We start from the raw sequence: 19,221 nt of genomic DNA, 5'->3' as shown, positions 1-19,221 counted from the left end.
CACTTAAACGGCACACTAATACACTTATTTACCACGTAATCAGTACTAATCTATGTGTTTTATAATCTAAAATAACTTATCTTTACGAGAACACCAAACCTCGCGCTATACCATGTAGTAATTGGTCCATAACCTCAATATGGCAGAGACTGAAGTGATTTTGAGAGGTAACAAATCATAATGGTAAGGGCCATTTGTAGTACTGGCACTAGGTAAGCATGTGATGATGTTACCAATGGAATTTGAAAGTATACCTCTGCAGTGTTGATTTTACTAAGTGAGGTGTGTGGACTGATTTTACAGAGAGTGGTGGAGGATAAGTTTCCATATTAGTTAGTGCATCTGTCATCACTTTGAAATTGCCATAAAGTGTTAAAGTAGCATTGGGTTTGTATATCATTACTAATGAAGTGACTAGGGGAATTGGTGTTATATATTTATCAGTGAGTCTATTTAGTTCTGCTTTCTCCACATTCCAGGGCACCAGGCAACCTTTGAAGAAGTGTTGGGCACACATTGGTTTAAGAGTAAATTATCTTCCCTAATCCAGGAGAGAAAATTTTAGCATTTCTCACACACAGAATCTTTAATGAGAACAAGGCCCTTTGGAGTGCATCTCATGCACTGTTTCATGAACTGTAAATTCTTAAGCATGGAAAGAGATTACTGCAAAAACACTGTCACTGTGGGGTTGCTACTGCTAGAAAATTTACTGTCCAAGTAACTTGGTTTTAAGTGAATAAAACTGGAAATTTTCCTAGAAAGGGCACCTGATGATGTCCACAGGTCAAAATATCTGTCTCATCTGCACCCCTAAACTTAAATTGGTAGATTAGTATGTCAAGGACACAGAAGCACCAGTGTTCATAAATAACCTCATATGGTATTGGTCAATGAACACATCAAAGTACATTTGTGGGACTGTGTCATGAGACATTGGTACTTCCAGAGGTTCATCACTCAGAAGATTTGATTTCATAGGTTGAGACATATCTGCATTACTCTTGCAGCTGTCACTTTTTGCAACAACTGTGGCATGTTGTGCACTGACAGGGAGTCATTGGATGTGTCGCAAGTAAAACAATGTCAGGCATGGTTGTTTACAAGGTCATCTGAGCCATGGAGCAGATGGGTGCCCTGCCAGAGATAGTGTGGCATCCTACATGAATGTAGAGCTGGCTGCAACATCTTACATCATACACAAAATCTGGGCTGTACGAGTAGTTCACAGGCTTAAGCTGTTTGCATTACTTCTGTTAGAGACAGATTTGATTTCCTCAGTGCATGGTTCATCACTTCCAAGTCAGAAATAAGATGCACTATTACATCCCTGATTAGAGTGTTTACATAGTTATGCCTGCACAACCATTAAAAATGCCATTCCAAATTAATCCCTGTAGGGAGATGGCCCAGTCTGCATACTGTTGGTTGTGGTCATTTTTTCACTGCCAAACTTCTATTGTGGCTGCAATAATACGTTTCTTTGTAGCTAAATGTTGTTGTAATATAGAAAATACTATAGACAGTTCAAGTTCCACTGGTATCATTGATTTGCTAATTCTTGTATTATGTGATACGGTACATATCTGACAAGAACAGAGGCATTTGTCTTTCTGTTTTACAAAGATCAGTGCAGTCATCAGCGGTAAGCATCCCACTTTTTACATTGTTCATTAAATAATGGAAAGACTATAAACACAGGTGGTATTAGCTCCTGACTGAGTATTTTTGATTAGAAGCTTTTGTAATTGCTTTCCTCTTGAAAACTCACATTCTCAGCTAATTACAAAAATGTCTGAAGTCTGTTTTGCATGCATTATACGTCCTCAATCATCACCACATTTGTAAAAGCAAGCTACACCCAAACTAGTGGCAACTCACATTGTATTATCTACAATGAAAAATATGTACAGAATGCTTCTCAGAAACAGTGCAAGCTAATTTACATCTGTTTCCAAAGCAATGTCCAGTCCCCTAAATCAAAGTTCCAGCTATGACAAACATAATCTGTGATATTAGCACCTGAGCCAAACCAGTAGTCCAGTTACTACACAGCTCACAGATCAATTTACAACAAACTCAGACTTGTCCTCTGCCAGCTTTAAGCTAGGTTCTGAAGTGTTTCCATCACAGTCACTCCTCTTGGTAGTGACACCACAGTGATCAACTGTAATATTGCACCAGCTACTCAGTTTCCATAGAGATGATATGAGGTGCCACTACAGTTAGTACGCAATTTGAGGTTGAAAAACAGTCAAGCACTAGTGTGTCATTACAAAACCACCTGGAAACAATGGTCCATGTCAGCACAATTTTTATATGCATAAATATCAATGGTTGTGTGTAAATTGCAAGAGTTGCAATGTTCTTTGGTGACTAGAACAAGTAACAGAGACCATTAGTGTTGTCACTCCATCACCATCTTATCATGGCTGATAGAATATTAGGGACTCCCTGCAGGAGAGTAATTAACCAGGATACCAATTCCAGAAATGTGATTTATCAATCGTATGTTGATAGTTCCCTTTACCTACAAATCTTCTCTTTCTTTACTTGGGTCACTGCTTGAAATTGTGGTTCTGATAATTCCCTTTAGTTCCCAAAAAAAATTTTTAAAAATTGACACACAAAAATTAAACAATGGAAACGAAAGGTTGGAATAAATATAATACAAGGAAAAGATAGATTGCTACTCACCATAAAGATGAGATGTTGAGTTGCAGGCAGGCACAATGAAAAGACACATTAGGTTTTTGCCAGAGCCTTCTTCAGAAAAGAAAACATACAACATTCATTCACACAAGTAAGCACACCTCATGCACAAATGACTACCATCTTAAGCAGCTCGGACCAGAATGGCATTCTCGTCTGAGCTGCCAGAGACATTCCAACGTGGAAAGAGGAGCATTTTCAAAGAAATCTGTATCAGTAGAACTCAAAACATTGTTTGGACTTCATATGATAATGGGAAGTCTAAAATTTCAGAGAGTTCGAATGTATTGAGAAATGGCATTGGAAATGCAACTTCTGTTAGATATGTGGGAACACTGAGAGCTTTGAGAGGTTGAAATCTCCCTGACATCTCAAAGTGAGGATCTTTGGAAAAGAAAAAGGAGAGACTAGCAGTGCATTCTTGATGCTGCAGCAGTGTGGAGGCTCTGAAAATTTTCTCTGTGCAATAAAATGATTAACTTATAACCATGTCATACATTATTCAGTAGTGGCTCTAGTATGCCTTACTACACTACTTCCACATTGGTGACCCCAAATGTGATATGATGTGCCACAGTCGGCCCTGGTCTGAGGAACTGCCTTGGGGGCATTCGGTCAGCATACAAAGCTGACATCCATATGTCATTTGCCAAGATCCTGTACAACAAAACCCTATTGCTTTCTGTGGATTTTACACAACCTATGTTTGACACAGTACACACTGACCTGCTGAAATTAGTGGATTGAATTTGTACATATATTGAGAACATATACATGCTGCCACTGTCACCAAACATGCAGACAATGTCATTGTTCGTCAGGATCTTTGCCAGTATGAGTTCATAATGGTATGTGATGACATCAATGTCCAGCCACCAGCCACTATACACAGGGTCTAGAAAAGTGCTGTCCTGTAGCAAACAAACTGTCAATGTACTAGTGTGTGGTGCACCAATAACAGTGTCACTTGCGAGGCTCAAACCTGTGTGGCTCTACAGGAGAACCACATGACACCCTTCACAGACATTGGACCACCCAGTTCCATCACAGGCGAACAGACTATACTGACACCCACAACCTCTCCCCTAATGCCAACAACACAGTCAGCCACTCACAGAGCTACCATCACTATCACCTGTACCGGATGTCACCTCCAAATCACATTATGGCCACATCAGTTGCCTGTATCAACTGCTGATGCAATATCACCTGTAGGCCATTCACCAATGTAGCTACTCACCATGGCACAGGCCTCAGATGAGCTCACCACCATTCTATGGCAGACATCTGACTCATGCTTCAATGAGAAACAATTAACTTGCACATTACTCACAGTGAACGCAAGCCACAGAGGTCCACACTCCCTGTGGGGGCACTGTGGGAACATCAAGAGCTTCAAGAGGTCAAAGCCTCTCTGATGTCCCAGGAGGTGGATCTTTGTGGGAGAAAGAGCAGAGACTAACATTATATTCTTGATGTTGTAATGATATGGAAGCTCCATAAATTTACTCTATGCAATAAAACAGTTCGTGAATAATCATCCCATACATCATTCTGTAGAGGTTCTAGTATGCATTAGTACCCTACTTCCACAGATAGTACATCCAGAGAAAGATTTTTCCAACTGAGAACAAATTTGCACCTCAAAAACAAGATGGCTACAGTAGCTGACAATAAAGACAAGTTTTACAAAGCTTTGGCCTATATACTCTATCCTGTGTAACCGATACATACAGTTACCTGTAGAAGAAGAGTTAGCAGTTGCTGGGACGCTGATCCCATGTACAGAGCAGATCGGATTAGATTAGATTAGTTTTTCATTCCATAGATTTGTGCTGAGGAGGTCCTCATGGATGTGGAATGTGTCAATTTTTTTAAAATTCTTTTTAAGCTGAAATAACAATAATAATAGTATGAGTATATACAATACATCATTTTTTTAGCGGAAATAACAATACTAATAGTATGAGTATATACAATACATCATTTGTTTCTATTAAAAAATTTGTCAATGGAGTAGGAGGAGTTGGCCTCTAGTAAGTCTTTCAGGCTCCTTTTAAACTGATCTTTATTTGTAACTAAATTTTTTATGTTTTCTGGCAGATTATTGAAGGTGAGTGTTCCTGAGTAGTGGACCCATTTTTGAACTAAAGTAAGTGCTTTTAAGTCCTTGTGCAGATAATTTTTGTTCCTGTTATTGTATGTATGAACTGAGCTGTTTGTTGGAAAAAGAGATATATTATTTAGGACAAATTTCAATAAGGAGTAAATATGCTGAGAGGCAGTAGTCAGTATACCCATTTCTTTGAAGAGGTTCCTACAGGACGTCCGTGAGTTTACTCCACAGGTAATACGTATTACACGCTTTTAGACTCTGAAAATTTTTGTTTGACTTGAAGAGTTACCCCAAGATATTATACCATATGACATTATGGACTGAAAGTAGGCAAAGTATGCAAGCTTTTTCATTTTTATGTTGCCTATGTCTGCTAACACTCGAATTGCAAATACAGATTTGTTAAGGCATTTCTGCAGTTCTGTGGTGTGCTCCTCCAAACTGAATTTATTATCAAGTTGTAATCCCAGTAATTTAAGACTGTCAACCTCTTCTATCTGCTCTTCTTCATACATGATGCATATGCTGGGTGGAAATCTCTTACAGGTTCTGAATTGCATGTAGTGAGTCTTTTCGAACTTTAATGTCAATGAGTTGGTTTTAAACCATTTATTAATATCCATGGAAATGTCATTAGCAGATCTTTCTAGAACTACACTCAACATACTATTTATTGCAATACTTGTGTCATCTGAAAACAAAACAAACTCTGCTTCTGGCAGTGTAACTGATGAGAGATCATTAATGTACACAAGAAAAAGCAATGGCCCTAAGATGGATCCTTGTGAGACACCACATGTAATTTTGTTCCTTTGATTTGTCTATAAAAATGTTATCAGTGGCTGTCCTTGAGGATTTAGTGATCCTAGTTGGAAAGTTCACAGTGTGAGTTGGATAGAAAGGCAACATTACTAACTGCAGTAAATGTTTACTGGAAGATTGCATTAGAAAATCCGTATTAAAGTCACCAGCAATTAAAATTTCTTTGTTTCTTCCTGTTAAATAAACCAAAAGAGCTTCTAGATGATTTATGAATAGATTATAATTTCCTGAAGGTGCTCGGTAAATAGTTACTATTATTTAGGTTCTGTTATGGAACTCTACTTCTGTTGCACATGCTTCTAGATGCTGCTCTAAACAGAATTTATTAATGTCAATGTTCTTGAATTTATGGCAGTTTTTAATAAATGTGGCAACTCCTCCTCCATCCATATCTACTTTGCAGAAGTAGGAAGCTAGCTTAAATCCTGAAATGTCTAACATATCTATACCAGTAGTCACTTGATTTTCAGAGAGGCAAATTGTGTCAATTTGGTTAGATGAATTCATTTCATCAATACAAATGAGTAGTTCATCAACTTTATTTCTCAGTCCCGGAATGTTCTAGTGTAATTTTAAGATAACTGATACTGCATCCTAATGGGATTATAACTGCTTTGGCGAAGATGAACTGGCAGTTTCTGATTACTTTCTGTTAAACATTGCTTAAATCAAGGCTGTATGCTAAAATCTGACTCCTGTTCATCTGTTTTCTCAAACTGAGTGTGTCTGCCAATCTCTCTTAAAACTCATTTTCTTTCCCCCTTCCCTATCCTAAAAAAGGCATCCCTCTGACACCTATGACCACTGGTATTTTACCACTTGTGACAGTGTCCCCCCTTAAGTTTTCTGCAATCAACCCAGACAGTTTCCCTTTCCTATTGAGGTAAAACAGTATGCAAAGACAGGACAACTCTATGAGGTATCAAATTGTACATGCCATACGGTAATAATGAACAAGCTTATAATTTTATTCTTTAGCAAATGGTTCAAATGGCTCTGAGCACTATGGGGCTTAACTTCTGAGGTCATCAGTCCCCTAGAACTTAGAACTACTTAAGCCTAACTAACCTAAGGACATCACACACATCCATGCCCGAGGCAGGATTCGAACCTGCGACCAGAGCGGTCGTGCGGTTCCAGACTGTAGCGCCTAGAACTACTCGGCCACTCCAGCCGGCTATTCTTTTGCAGGGAGCACCAACTGAATCTCAGGAATGTTTGTTGAAGGAATTTAAGTAAGGACCAACAGTAGTTTTACACTTAGGCCAGAGAGTGAAAGTAAAAAATGAGACGTTTTGTTCATTCTTTTTTTCGTACAAGCTTTTCTTAGCAATGAAACAAGAAAACATTTATGCTGCTGGAACTGTCAGAGTCACCCATTTTCCAATTCTTTCCTAATTCCAGATAAGAGGCACTGAAGAAGGAAAGAGGATTTTTAGAACAAATTTGCAGTAGAGATGACATAACAATGGTAAAGAAGGTTTACAACAAAGTATGTGTCCTAGGTTACAATTTTTATTGTATGAAACTGACAAAGTTGAATGCTGGTGCAGGAAACAAAATAAATATGTTACTATTGATCAGCCAAAGATTGTGAAACATTATGAACAAAATTCCTGATATATTTTATACTTAACTAAAAACATGGTGAATTTTATATGTATTGTGTGTGTAAAAGAGTTCACATTTAACTGCACTTTGCTTCTAAAATCATTAAAAAGTTCATGTAAAAGGCATTACAGCATTACAAAGTGTTCCTTCTTACAGAAAAAAATTCAGTTCTGAAAGGGTTAGCTCTAGAAGTAGAACTCAAGGTTACACATTTTATAAGTGTTAATAGTTGTTAGCTTTAGCTTTTGATAGCCTTTACTGTTTGTCACCTTATCTCTTGATAGCCTTTAATTTCAACTGCTTTCGCTTTGGCAGAAAGCTAAGGAGTAACGTGTTAAGTATCATGTCTCTTAAAAGAGCTTTTACAATGAGTTTATATGCTCTTCCTGAACTGACACTGTACTCATATTCATAACCCACTTATTATTGCATAGTCTCCTTTCATTCTTATGACAACAAAGTGACTAACAACAAAGTTGTAACAGTTGGATAATATTGAGAAATGTTGAGTCATTTGTTGACAAGTTTTATTAAAACCAGAGGATTTTAATATACAAAATTTGTACAGAACTGCATGGTATTATTGTATTCAGAGACAAATAAATGACTCTTTCGTAGAATAATACTATGATAAATTGATGACATATGACTTGATTTACATAATGTTGTCTTTCACAGATGCCTTTGATTAAATGGGCCCAGAATCTAAGGAACCAAACCCTGAAGTTGAAAGCAGCAGCATGGAGTCCACCCATATGGATGAAAACAAACCATGATTTCTTTGGTGCCTCTCTTCTCCTGGACCAGTATTACCAGACATGGGCTGATTACCATATAAAGTCAGTATCTTTCAATTTAATAATCATAAAATTTTTGTTTGTAGCTAAAGAGAAACTTGTGGCTAATACATCTGATAACATGAAAAAATGTATTTGAATAGTAAAACAGTAAAAAAGGAAACACAGATATTAAGGAAACAATCAGTTAGCGCTAAACAGATCATTTGTTAACATTCATTTGCAGTGTTTAAGTAATATGTGAAACTTCTTACCTTAACTATGGAAATAGGAGTCTTGTTCATATGTAATTTAATGTACTCGTACAACTATTAATTCATGAATCATGTTCCATAAAACATAGCTTCAGGTCGAACCTTCAAAGATGTGGATTGAGTCATCAAATACATTGCCGAGGAGAGGAGGTTGTTAGAATCTAATTAATAACTAACTATTGTAAAATTCATAAAATCTGTTTGTGCCTTGTCAGGCTACAAGTAATGCTGTACAATTAGCCCAATACAGGACTGGAATAGAAAGTGCTGGGTGGGTGGATTGGGCACGTTTTGCACCTGGGTCTTCCACAGGGCTATGATCCTTGTGGCAAGCGGTTGGGGTTGAGAGTGGCACAGGGATGGACTAGGATGTTGTGGAGGTTGAGTGAATGATGGTACACCCCTTTAGGAAGGGTGGGAAGTATCTTGAGTAGGATGACCCTCATTTCAGGGCATGATGATAGTTAACTGAAGCTCTGGTGTAGGATGTGGTTCAGTTGTTCCAGTCCGGGATAGTACTGGTTAATGAAGGGGACACTCCTTTGTGGCTGGTTCTTGCGGGTGGTGGGGGGATTGGGGGATGTGGGGGGAAATGGCATGGAAGATCTGTTTGCAGACTAGGTCTGGGGGATAGTGCCTGTCTATGAAGGCTTTGGTGATAACCTCAGCATACTGACCAGGCTGTATGGGAGAGATTTTTTGGTGTGAAAGGAATGACAGCTGTCAACATGCAGGTACTGTTGGTGTTTTGTGGGTTTAATGTGGACAGAGGTGTGGATGGAGCCATCAGAGAGGAGGAGGTCAACACATAGGAAGGTGGCATGCTGGGTTGACAAGAACCACGCGAACCGAATGGGAGAGAAGGTGCTGAAGTTGTGAAGGAACGAAGACAGGGTGTCTTGGCCCTGAGTCCAGAGCATGAAGATATCATCAATGAACCTGAACCAGATTGGCAGTTTCTTGTTTTGAAAAGCTAGGAAGGTGGCCCATAAAAAGGTTGGTATAGGAGGGTGCAATGTGGGTGTCCATGGCTGCTCTGTGGATTTGTTTGTATACCTTCCTTTCATATGAAAAGTAGCTGTGGATTAGGATAAAATATGTAAAGTATATAAGAAATAAGGTAGTGGGTTTGGAGTCTGAAGGATGTCATGAAAGGCAGTGTTCAGTAGCGGTAAGACCATGGCCATGAGGGATGTTCGTGTATAGGGCGGTGGTATCAACAGTGATGAATAGGGATCCTACCCATACACTACGATTCCTCTACCTTTCCCGCCACCTCCAGATTTCTGCTTGCATCCCACATTATAGTTGCATTCCGGCCCAAGATGCTTGAGTTGGTGGTTCTGTGTGCATGAGGTGTGCTTGCTTGTGTGTATGAATAGTGTGTGTCTCTCTTTTACTGATGAAGGCATTGGCCAAAAGCTTAATGAAAGTGTCTTTTAATTGTGCCTGTCTGAAACTTGACGTGTCTTCTTTATGGTAAGTAGCAATTTGTGTTTTCCTACATTGTTTACCTACCTGGAGTTTCAATTGTTTGATTATATTAGACCTAACATCATTACAGAGGTAAATTTCACTTTTCATATATTTCTTTGTTCATCATAGTATCATACTGTGAAATATAATTTTTCTTACATTCATTTTTCCGCATATCATATTTTTATTTGTAAATTAGATGCTCTAATAAATTTTAGTCACTTGCTTCATTATGATTTCCCAACATTTCAGATTCCTTGATGCCTACAAAGAAAATGGTATTGAGTTTTGGGCAGTGTCTACAGGAAACGAACCAGCAAATGGTATAGGTATTATACTAGTGGTTAACTCACTTGGATGGACACCACAAGGACTAAGAAAGTGGACTGTTGAAAATTTGGGTCCTTCACTGCGTGCTTCCCAACACAGCAATGTTAAGATTCTTGTTCTTGATGATCAACGCCCGTATTTGCCTTGGGTGGTAGACAAGGTATATACCTGCAATGAAATTTATATATTTACAAATTTTACTTGGAGTAATGAGTATAATATATTGTGTATGTCATATACAATGGTTTTAGTATTACATGCACTATTAATTACAAGAATCAATAGTACATATCAAATTCATTACAATATTTACAAATATTAGCATTACAAGTATAATTAATTTACAACCAGAAGCAGTCCTAATTTTTATAAAACCAGAGATCTTTGTACCATATTTACATTTTCATAAAATTGCGTTTTTATTCATAAAAACCTTAAAATATTTTATGTCTTATTTCCTTCTCATCTTATCTTGTAAGTCTTGCCTGACCTGGGGTTCTGGATGACTTTTCCAAACCTTCCCCATCTCCTGAACCTCACCAGACCTCTTTCTTCAGCTCCCTTTCTTCCTCTTCAACCCTTCTGCCAAAAGAAGGAGCCACTGGTTCTGAAAGCTTGTGAAATTCCATAACCTTTGCGTGTCTGTGTCCTCCTGCCACCAGCCACCACTTACTTAGTACATGTTTTATCTGTCCGGTTATATTGTGTTCTAAATATATTTTATTTGTGTTATTTTATAAGTCTTTGACTGAATTTACATTTTTTTTATTTTTTTATTTTTATTTTTTTATTTTTATTTTTATTTATTTTATTTTTTTTTTTTTAAATGAGGTTTGACGTGAAGAGGCAAGGGTTTCCTGTTTCCAGAGACTGTGGCAGCTTATTGTGCCATATCAGTCACTGATGTATGGACTCTGGTCTAATTTTTACTTTTGTTCTTTGTCTGAAGGAGAATTATAGTTGCAGTTGGTGTTTTTGACATGTATACTACATTTTATTACTTCATTTTGCAAACAGACCAAAAATTACTTAATTCATAGAGGCACAAGGAACAGACTGTGAAGTATCTGTGCTGTATGAGATCTTCATGATGAGATTCTCTTATGTGGAATCCATCAATAAATTTATCTCCCTTTTTTGTGGTAGCAGTACCCTGTTAAGTTGTGTGTCTGCAGCATACACCCATACTTCAATGTGCTAATTAAGACAGGGATAGATTATCGGATAATACATAATTTTCACGATTTTTAATGTACAATTTCTGACTTGTTTTACTACGCTCAATGTAGTATGGCTTATCCATCAGGGATTTCAATCACCATGGACATCAAGGAATTTACAGTTGTCCACTTCAGCTGTAATTATACCATGTACATCATTTACACTTGAGTAATATGAGTTGCCAGTTGCAAATGTTAGAAGCAGTGATTTGCTTACATTGGTTTTTAGTCCCACATCTTGGAAATATGTATCCTATTTATTTTTAATACCCTGTTAGCTGCAGAAGAATCCAGTTCTTCAGAGTCTTTGCCATAGAATAAGACTAGGTTTTGTCAGTGTAATGTATAATGTTTAAGTTGAAGAGAAATTCAATATTATTAATCTTACCATCAGTTTAATGTTTAAGTTTGTTACCCTGTTTCTGATTCATTGTATATGAGACTAGAAGTTTCACTGATGCTTGCTTTATATTGTATTCCCTCACTCTCCTCAAGAGAAGCACAAAGTTTACCAAATCAAAAGTTTTGCTCAACTCTAGAAATACACCATCAGTGTTCAATCCATGTTTTATAGTATTGTGTACTTCATGAAAGAATTTGATACCAGCAGTGATAATGCTTAAGTCTTACCTAAATTGTGAGCACTTCATGCCTTGAGAAGAAGATAATGATCTGAAATAAGATAACAGCCTCAAATATTTTACTTAGGGTTTGGAATAATGATATTGGTCTGTAATTTGAAACATCTTTCTTACATAACTTCTTATGCATTAGCTCAGTCACATTTGTTTTCAAGGCACTTGGATACTATATTTTTTCTTTAATGCTACAGTTAACAAGAAAGGTAAGGTGTTGGTCATTTCATGCACACATTTCCTTACCTCCTTGCTGAGGATACTGTCAGATCCAGAAGATTTTTGGTAATTTAGCTTTTGTATTATGTTAAATGTCTCCTGTTAATTCATCTCCATAAATTATATCAAATGCTGTGTGAAATAATTTGATGCCTCAGCTTGCACACCTATGACAGAGGCTGATTGATCAAAATTAGAGTACTTACTGAGTAGATTACTTATTGTGTTTGGATCATATACTGGGTGGTCTTCATATCTAATGTTGACTGCTTCACTATCCATCTCACATGTGGATTTACAATCCACTTGGGTCCACTAAATTCTACATCTACATCTACATCTACATTTATACTCTGCAAGCCATCCAACGGTGTGTGGCGGAGGGCACTTTATGTGCCACTGTCATTACCTCCCTTTTCTGTTCCAGTCGCGTATGGTTCGTGTGAAGAACAACTGTCTGAAACCCTCCATGCACGCTCGAATCTCTCTAATTTTACATTCGTGATCTCCTCGGGAGGTATAAGTAGGGGGAAGCAATATATTCGATACCTCATCCAGAAACGCACCCTCTCAAAACCTGTCGATCAAGCTACACCGCAATGCAGAGCCCCTCTCTTGCAGAGTCTGCCACTTGAGTTTGCTAAACATCTCCGTAACGCTATCACAGTTACCAAATAACCCTGTGACAAAACGCGCTGCTCTTCTTTGGATCTTCTCTATCTCCTCTATCAACCCGATCTGGTACAGATCCCACACTGATGAGCAATACTCAAGTATAGGTTGAACGAGTGTTTTGTAAGCCACCTCCTTTATTGATGGACTACATTTTCTAAGGACTCTCCCAATGAATCTCAACCTGGTACCCGCCTTACCAACAATTTATTTTATATGATCATTCCACTTCAAATCCTTCCGCATGCATACTCCCAGATATTTTACAGAAGTAACTGCTACCAGTGTTCGTTCCGCTACCGTATAATCATACAATAAAGGATCCTTCTTTCTATGTATTCGCAATACATTACATTTGTCTATGTTAAGGGTCAGTTGCCACTCGTTGCACCAAGTGCCTATCCGCTGCAGATCTTCCTGCATTTCGCTACAATTTTCTAATGCTGCAACTTCTCTGTATACTACAGCATCATCTGCGAAAAGTCGCATGGAACTTCTGACACTATCTACTAGGTCATTTATATATATTGTGAAAAGCAATGGTCCCATAACACTCCCCGGTGGCACGCCAGAGGTTACTTTAACATCTGTAGGTGTCTCTCCATTGATAACAACATGCTGTGTTCTGTTTGCTAAAAACTCTTCAATCCAGCCACACAGCTGGTCTGATATTCCGTAGGCTCTTACTTTGTGTATCAGGTGACAGTGCGGAACTGTATCGAACACCTTCCGGAAGTCAAGGAAAATAGCATCTACCTGGGAGCCTGTATCTAATATTTTCTGGATCTCATGAACAAATAAAGCGAGCTGGGTCTCACACGATCGCTTTTTCCGGAATCCATGTTGATTCCTACAGAGTAGATTCTGGGTTTCCAAAAACGACATGATACGTCAGCAAAAAACATGTTCTAAAATTCTACAACAGATCAATGTGAGAGATATAGTTTTGCGCATCTGCTCGACGACCCTTCTTGAAGACTGGGACTACTTGTGCTCTTTTCCAATCATTTGGAACCTTCCGTTCCTCTAGAGACTTGTGGTACACGGCTGTTAGAAGGGGGACAAGTTCTTTCGCGTACTCTGTGTAGAATCAAATTGGTATCCCATCAGGTCCAGTGGACTTTCCTCTGTTGAGTGATTCCAGTTGCTTTTCGATTCCTTGGACACTTATTTCGATGTCAGCCATTTTTTTGTTTGTGCGAGGATTTAGAGAAGGAACTGTAGTGCGGTCTTCCTCTGTGAAACAGCTTTGGAAAAAGGTGTTTAGTATTTCAGCTTTAAGCGTGTCATCCTCTGTTTAATGCCATCATCATCCCAGCATCTGGATATGCTGTTTCGAGCCACTTACTGATTTAACGTAAGACCAGAACTTCCTTGGATTTTCTGTCAAGTTGGTACATAGAATTTTACTTTCGAATTCACTGAACACTTCACGAATAGCCCTCCTTATGCTAACTTTGACCTCATTTAGCTTCTGTTTGTCTGAGAGGTTTTGGCTGCATTTACACTTGGAGTGAAGCTCTCTTTGCTTTCGCAGTAGTTTCCTAACTTTGTTGTTGAACCATGGTAGGTTTTTCCCGTCCCTCACAGTTTTACTCGGCACGTACCTGTCTAAAATGCATTTTACGATTGCCTTGAACTTTTTCCATAAACACTCAACATTGTCAGTGTCAGAACAGAAATTTTCATTTTGATCTGTTAGGTAGTCTGAAATCTTCTATTACTTCTATTACTCTTGCTAAACAGATAAACCTTCCTCCCTTTTTTATATTCCTATTAACTTCCATATTCAGGGATGCTGCAACGGCCTTATGGTCACTGATTCCCTGTTCTGCACTTACAGAGTCGAAAAGTTCAGGTCTGTTTGTTATCAGTAGGTCCAAGATGTTATCTCCACGAGTCGGTTCTCTGTTTAATTGCTCGAGGTAATTTTCGGATAGTGCACTCAGTATGATGTCACTCGATGCTCTGTCCGTACCACCTGTCCGAAACATCTGAGTGTCCCAGTCTATATCTGGTAAATTGAAATCTCCACCTAAGACTATAACATGCTGAGAAAATTTCTGTGAAATGTATTCCAAATTTTCTCTCAGTTGTTCTGCCACTAATGCTGCTGAGTCGGGAGGTCGGTAAAAGGAGCCAACTATTAACCTAGCTTGGTTGTTGAGTGTAACCTCCACCCATAATAATTCACAGGATCTATCCACTTCTACTTCACTACAGGATAAACTACTACTAACAGCGACAAAAACGCCACCACCGGTTGCATGCAATCTATCCTTTCTAAACACCGTCTGTGCTTTTGTAAAAATTTTGGCAAAATTTATGTCTGGCTTCAACCAACTTTCTGTACCTATAACGATTTCAGCTTCGGTGCTTTCTATCAGCGCTTGAAGTTCCGGTACTTTACCAACGCAGCTTCGACAGAGTACAATTACAATACCGATTGCTGCTTGGCCCCTGCATGTCCTGACTTTGCCCCGCACCCTTTGAGGCTGTTGCCCTTTCTGTACTTGCCTGAGGCCATCTAACCTAAAAAACCGCCCAGTCCACGCCACACAACCCCTGCAACCCGTGTAGCCGCTTGCTGCGTGTAGTGGACTCCTGACCTATCCAGCGGAACCCGAAACCCCACCATCCACATAATTACAGAAAGAACATTTCCCTGTCTCATTAGAACAGATAAGTACAGCTCTCACAACTGTAAATGAAATAAGAAAGACTATGACTTCTTTAAGAAGCAAAAGACCAGTAACTGTAGACAATATTTCAGGTAAATTGCTAAAAGCTTGCAATAATCAGTGAAGTAAAGTTTTGATTTAAATTCCCAAAACTTCAGTGACTCAAGATGTGGTCCATGACACATTGAAATCTGCAGCTATGAAGTCCGTTTACAAAAAAATCCAGTGGTGCAGGAGTTACATATCATTCCATCTCTCTTTTGACAACGTTATCTAGTCTTTGAAAAATGACTGTCTGCCAGAAATGTGAAGTATCTTGACAGCTTCCATATTGTTTGTAAAAACCAGTATTCCATTCAGAAACCTACTTCTGCATTTAAAGTGACAAATAATGTTTTAAAGTGACAAATAATGTTTTGGAATACTCACACAAGAAGACATTTCTGTTTCACATATTTCTTTCAAAAGTCTTTGACTTTTCCAGTCACATGACATTCCTTGAGAAATGGAATCAGAGCACAAGTGAGTAACTGGCTAAAATCTTAACCCAAAGGCAATGTGTTTGTGTGTGTGTGTGTGTGAGTGTTTGTGTGAAGCTACATGTGTCCTCTAACAAAGCAAGCAACTTACTTCAGAATATTTTCAAATAACATGGCCACTGTCACTATTAACAAATTGCTCACTGCTCTACAGACTAAGCCAGCCAGATGTTTGCAGATATTCTGAATAGGTTCACAGTAAATTTGCTAACAATACTTCACAGAAAAACTGACTACATCCAGTGCTATGCTGAGCATAAAAGCCAACAGGAGATTCTTACTGCACCAGAAGGTCAGTATATATGGAGAGAATATTGGTCAAAATTCCTAGGTGTCCAAATACATTCCCTGGTCAAAATATTAGCCACATCTTAAAAGAGCGCACTCTACCATGTTACCATATGACCCTCCACTGCAGTCATGGCAGTGAAGTGGTATGTGTAAGGGAACCAGCACACTGTGAATGAAGTTGACTGCTTTGTTGGTGTATAGTGCAGACTCTCCATTGGTCTACCAGGAATAGTGTACCAATTGCAGTTATGCAAAATTACATAAGAATAGTAGTTGTAAAAAGATTCTAACCTTACTGGGACAAACACAAGTGTCATGTTTTATCAACGACAGTTGGTATGAAACGTCACAGGAACTGCTGCTGTTCACTGAATTCACATCCAACTCAACCACTTTCCAAACAAAAATCACAAAGAAACTGCTTGAAATAGACATGTGATGTCAGTTGCCCTCCAAAAGACCATTTATCTCTGAGCCGTATATCTTCAGTGGTCCAAACAACACAGAAACTGGACAGTAGCTGACTTGAGGCATGTGATGGTGTCCAAAAAGTTGCTATTTTACCTTTTTAAATGCTGAAAGGTGTTGAGTGCACCAACAACCAAATGAGGCATTTTGTCTATGATGTGTTTATGGTGTAGTTGATGATGAAGGTGCTTCTGTGATATTTGATATTTTAGGAGTGATATTCATGCCTTAACATGACTCATTCATTCAAGTTACCATGAAAATAAACTAAGATGTTTTCTTCAACATTTTTGGAAAGCAAGTATTGTCCTTTATTCTACAATTATATGTTGTGTGTGCTGCATACACACTCCCACGTTTCTAAATGTCTATAATTGTGTGCGCAGAGGTGCACACACATTTTCCTTGCTTGACAAACAATCAAACACACTATTCTATCTTGGTTGTCCCACTAAATTACCTACTCCCTTAGAAAATGTGGGGTGCTGTTTGGAGCAGTTGGTGTAATGTAGCAACAACATCCACATAATTTGGTAACTCTAGAGGATGTGATCCTCAAATAAGTTGCTTCAGCTGGATATAGCATACGTGAAGAAAGTTATGGACTCTGCTCCTCACTGAATTCAGGCCATTGTCAAGGCTAGAGATGGTGTTATATGGTATTAAAATGATGTCTCCTTGAAGTGATTAATTTTTTGTCTGGTAAGCTTAAATAACAAGAGTAGATGGAAACATCACATCCTCTAAATATTGAAACAGCTGCATTCAGCAGTGTGTACCATTTGGATAATTCTCAATACTTTGGATATCAGTATCTCAAAGTCTGCCTATTTTGATTAATTCCATCCACAGAGGCCTTTTAGGGTGACACATTAGCATTAAAATGTATTTACCATATGGGAAAAGGTCTTCAGAATTGAGTGTGAAGTGCCTACAAGAACATCCTGCTGTACTCGTATTAAAAAGAGGGGTGCTGACCACCACTTTACAATACATTTATTCAGTTATGACTTTTATAACTGACAATCTTTCTCACTACAAAATTGAATTGTATATATCACAGTCATAACTCAAGAAGGAGTTGCAAATTACACTATGACATGAAGAATTTTTCTCAGATCTTTTAAATATGTAGATGAAATAAAAATAAATAAAATAAAATACTGATTTGTTTCCAGAATGCCTTACCTAGGATAGCAAAATGCCATATCGCATTGTTGTTCATTTGTTTCCTAAGTTTAAGAGTTTGCCTTATGAATTTTTTGTGGCTTGACAGCAGTTTGTCTTAAAAATGTGTATCTTTATTTCTTGAATAATAACAATATTATCAAAGAGATAGATTTCTTCTGACCACATAGGGGAACCACTGGGTCATAGACAGGAACAATGAAAAGACCACTGAACATTTAAGCTTTCATCCAAATGGCCTTCTTCAGACATAGAAGGCACACACACATTCACACAAGCACAAATCACACAAACATGGCTGACTGAGTCAGGCCACAGTGGCTAGAGACAGTGGTCTTGTCATATGTGTAGTGAGTTGTGCTTGTGTGTGTGTGTGTGTGTGTGTGTGTGTTTGTGTGTGTGTGTGTGTGTGTGTGCTTTCTGTTTATGAAGAAGGCCTTTTGACTGAAAGCTTAAATTGTTAATAGTTTGTTTAGCTTTGTTTCTTATATGGTCAAGACCATATAATTTGTAAATCTGCTTCTTCCACAATACAGATTTTATTACGCACAATTCATATAAATTTAAGTCACAGAAAGTAATAGTTTCTGATTCTTCTGTAAATACACAAAACAAAAGGCTTCAGGAGGTGAATACCTGGTGGTCAATACAGTAGTTTAAAAGTTTGTTGAATAATGTGCATGTCATTGCTGGAGAACACAGTTTGTTGGTTCAACTAGGGAGCACTTTGATGCAAACTATGCTTTTGGTCACCCATGTGCTATCATTTCATTCACTGAAAACACCAACCATCAACAACAACAAGTGAAAGCAGTCCTTCATTAGCAAAAAGTTTACAGTAGGTAAAAACAAAGTCAAAATCACAGTCTGGGAGAAAACCATGAAGCAAAGCCTCATCATTAGTAGATGCAAAAAAAAAAAAAAAAAAAAAAATTTGCTGTAAGCATTAGCTGGTTTTGATAAATGAGGTTGTGGCAGCCTGGGGCAGACCTTACTTGTTTTTCCATGAAACCTGATGCCAGCATTTGTATCCTTTTGCATCTTGCCTAGTGATATTGCTGGACATATGTTTAATTATATCGCGTGATCTAATGGTACATTCAGTGGGAGTACAAGATTCTTCTCCCCTTGAATTGGCCCATAGGTCAAAAACTGTCCTGGCTGGTGTGCGAAGGATGAGATGGGCATGG

The 19,221-nt window shown here is 38.3% G+C and overlaps 1 protein-coding gene across 1 annotated transcript in view; it reads left to right on the top strand.

The window, feature by feature from the left end:
- The window catches only part of LOC124798525 (lysosomal acid glucosylceramidase-like), a 248,710-nt gene that overhangs the window by 131,706 nt on the left and 97,783 nt on the right, over nucleotides 1–19,221 (top strand). The window contains exons 6-7 of the mRNA XM_047261971.1: nucleotides 7,940–8,100; nucleotides 10,041–10,278. Of these exons, the coding sequence (XP_047117927.1) occupies nucleotides 7,940–8,100; nucleotides 10,041–10,278 (399 nt within the window). The remainder of the gene's footprint in view (nucleotides 1–7,939; nucleotides 8,101–10,040; nucleotides 10,279–19,221) is intronic.

Source organism: Schistocerca piceifrons, chromosome 5 (assembly GCF_021461385.2).
Source record: "Schistocerca piceifrons isolate TAMUIC-IGC-003096 chromosome 5, iqSchPice1.1, whole genome shotgun sequence".
In the NCBI taxonomy this organism is placed as follows: domain Eukaryota; kingdom Metazoa; phylum Arthropoda; class Insecta; order Orthoptera; family Acrididae; genus Schistocerca; species Schistocerca piceifrons.
Note: the sequence above shows the minus strand (reverse complement) of the source record. Positions and strands in the feature narration are given on the sequence as shown.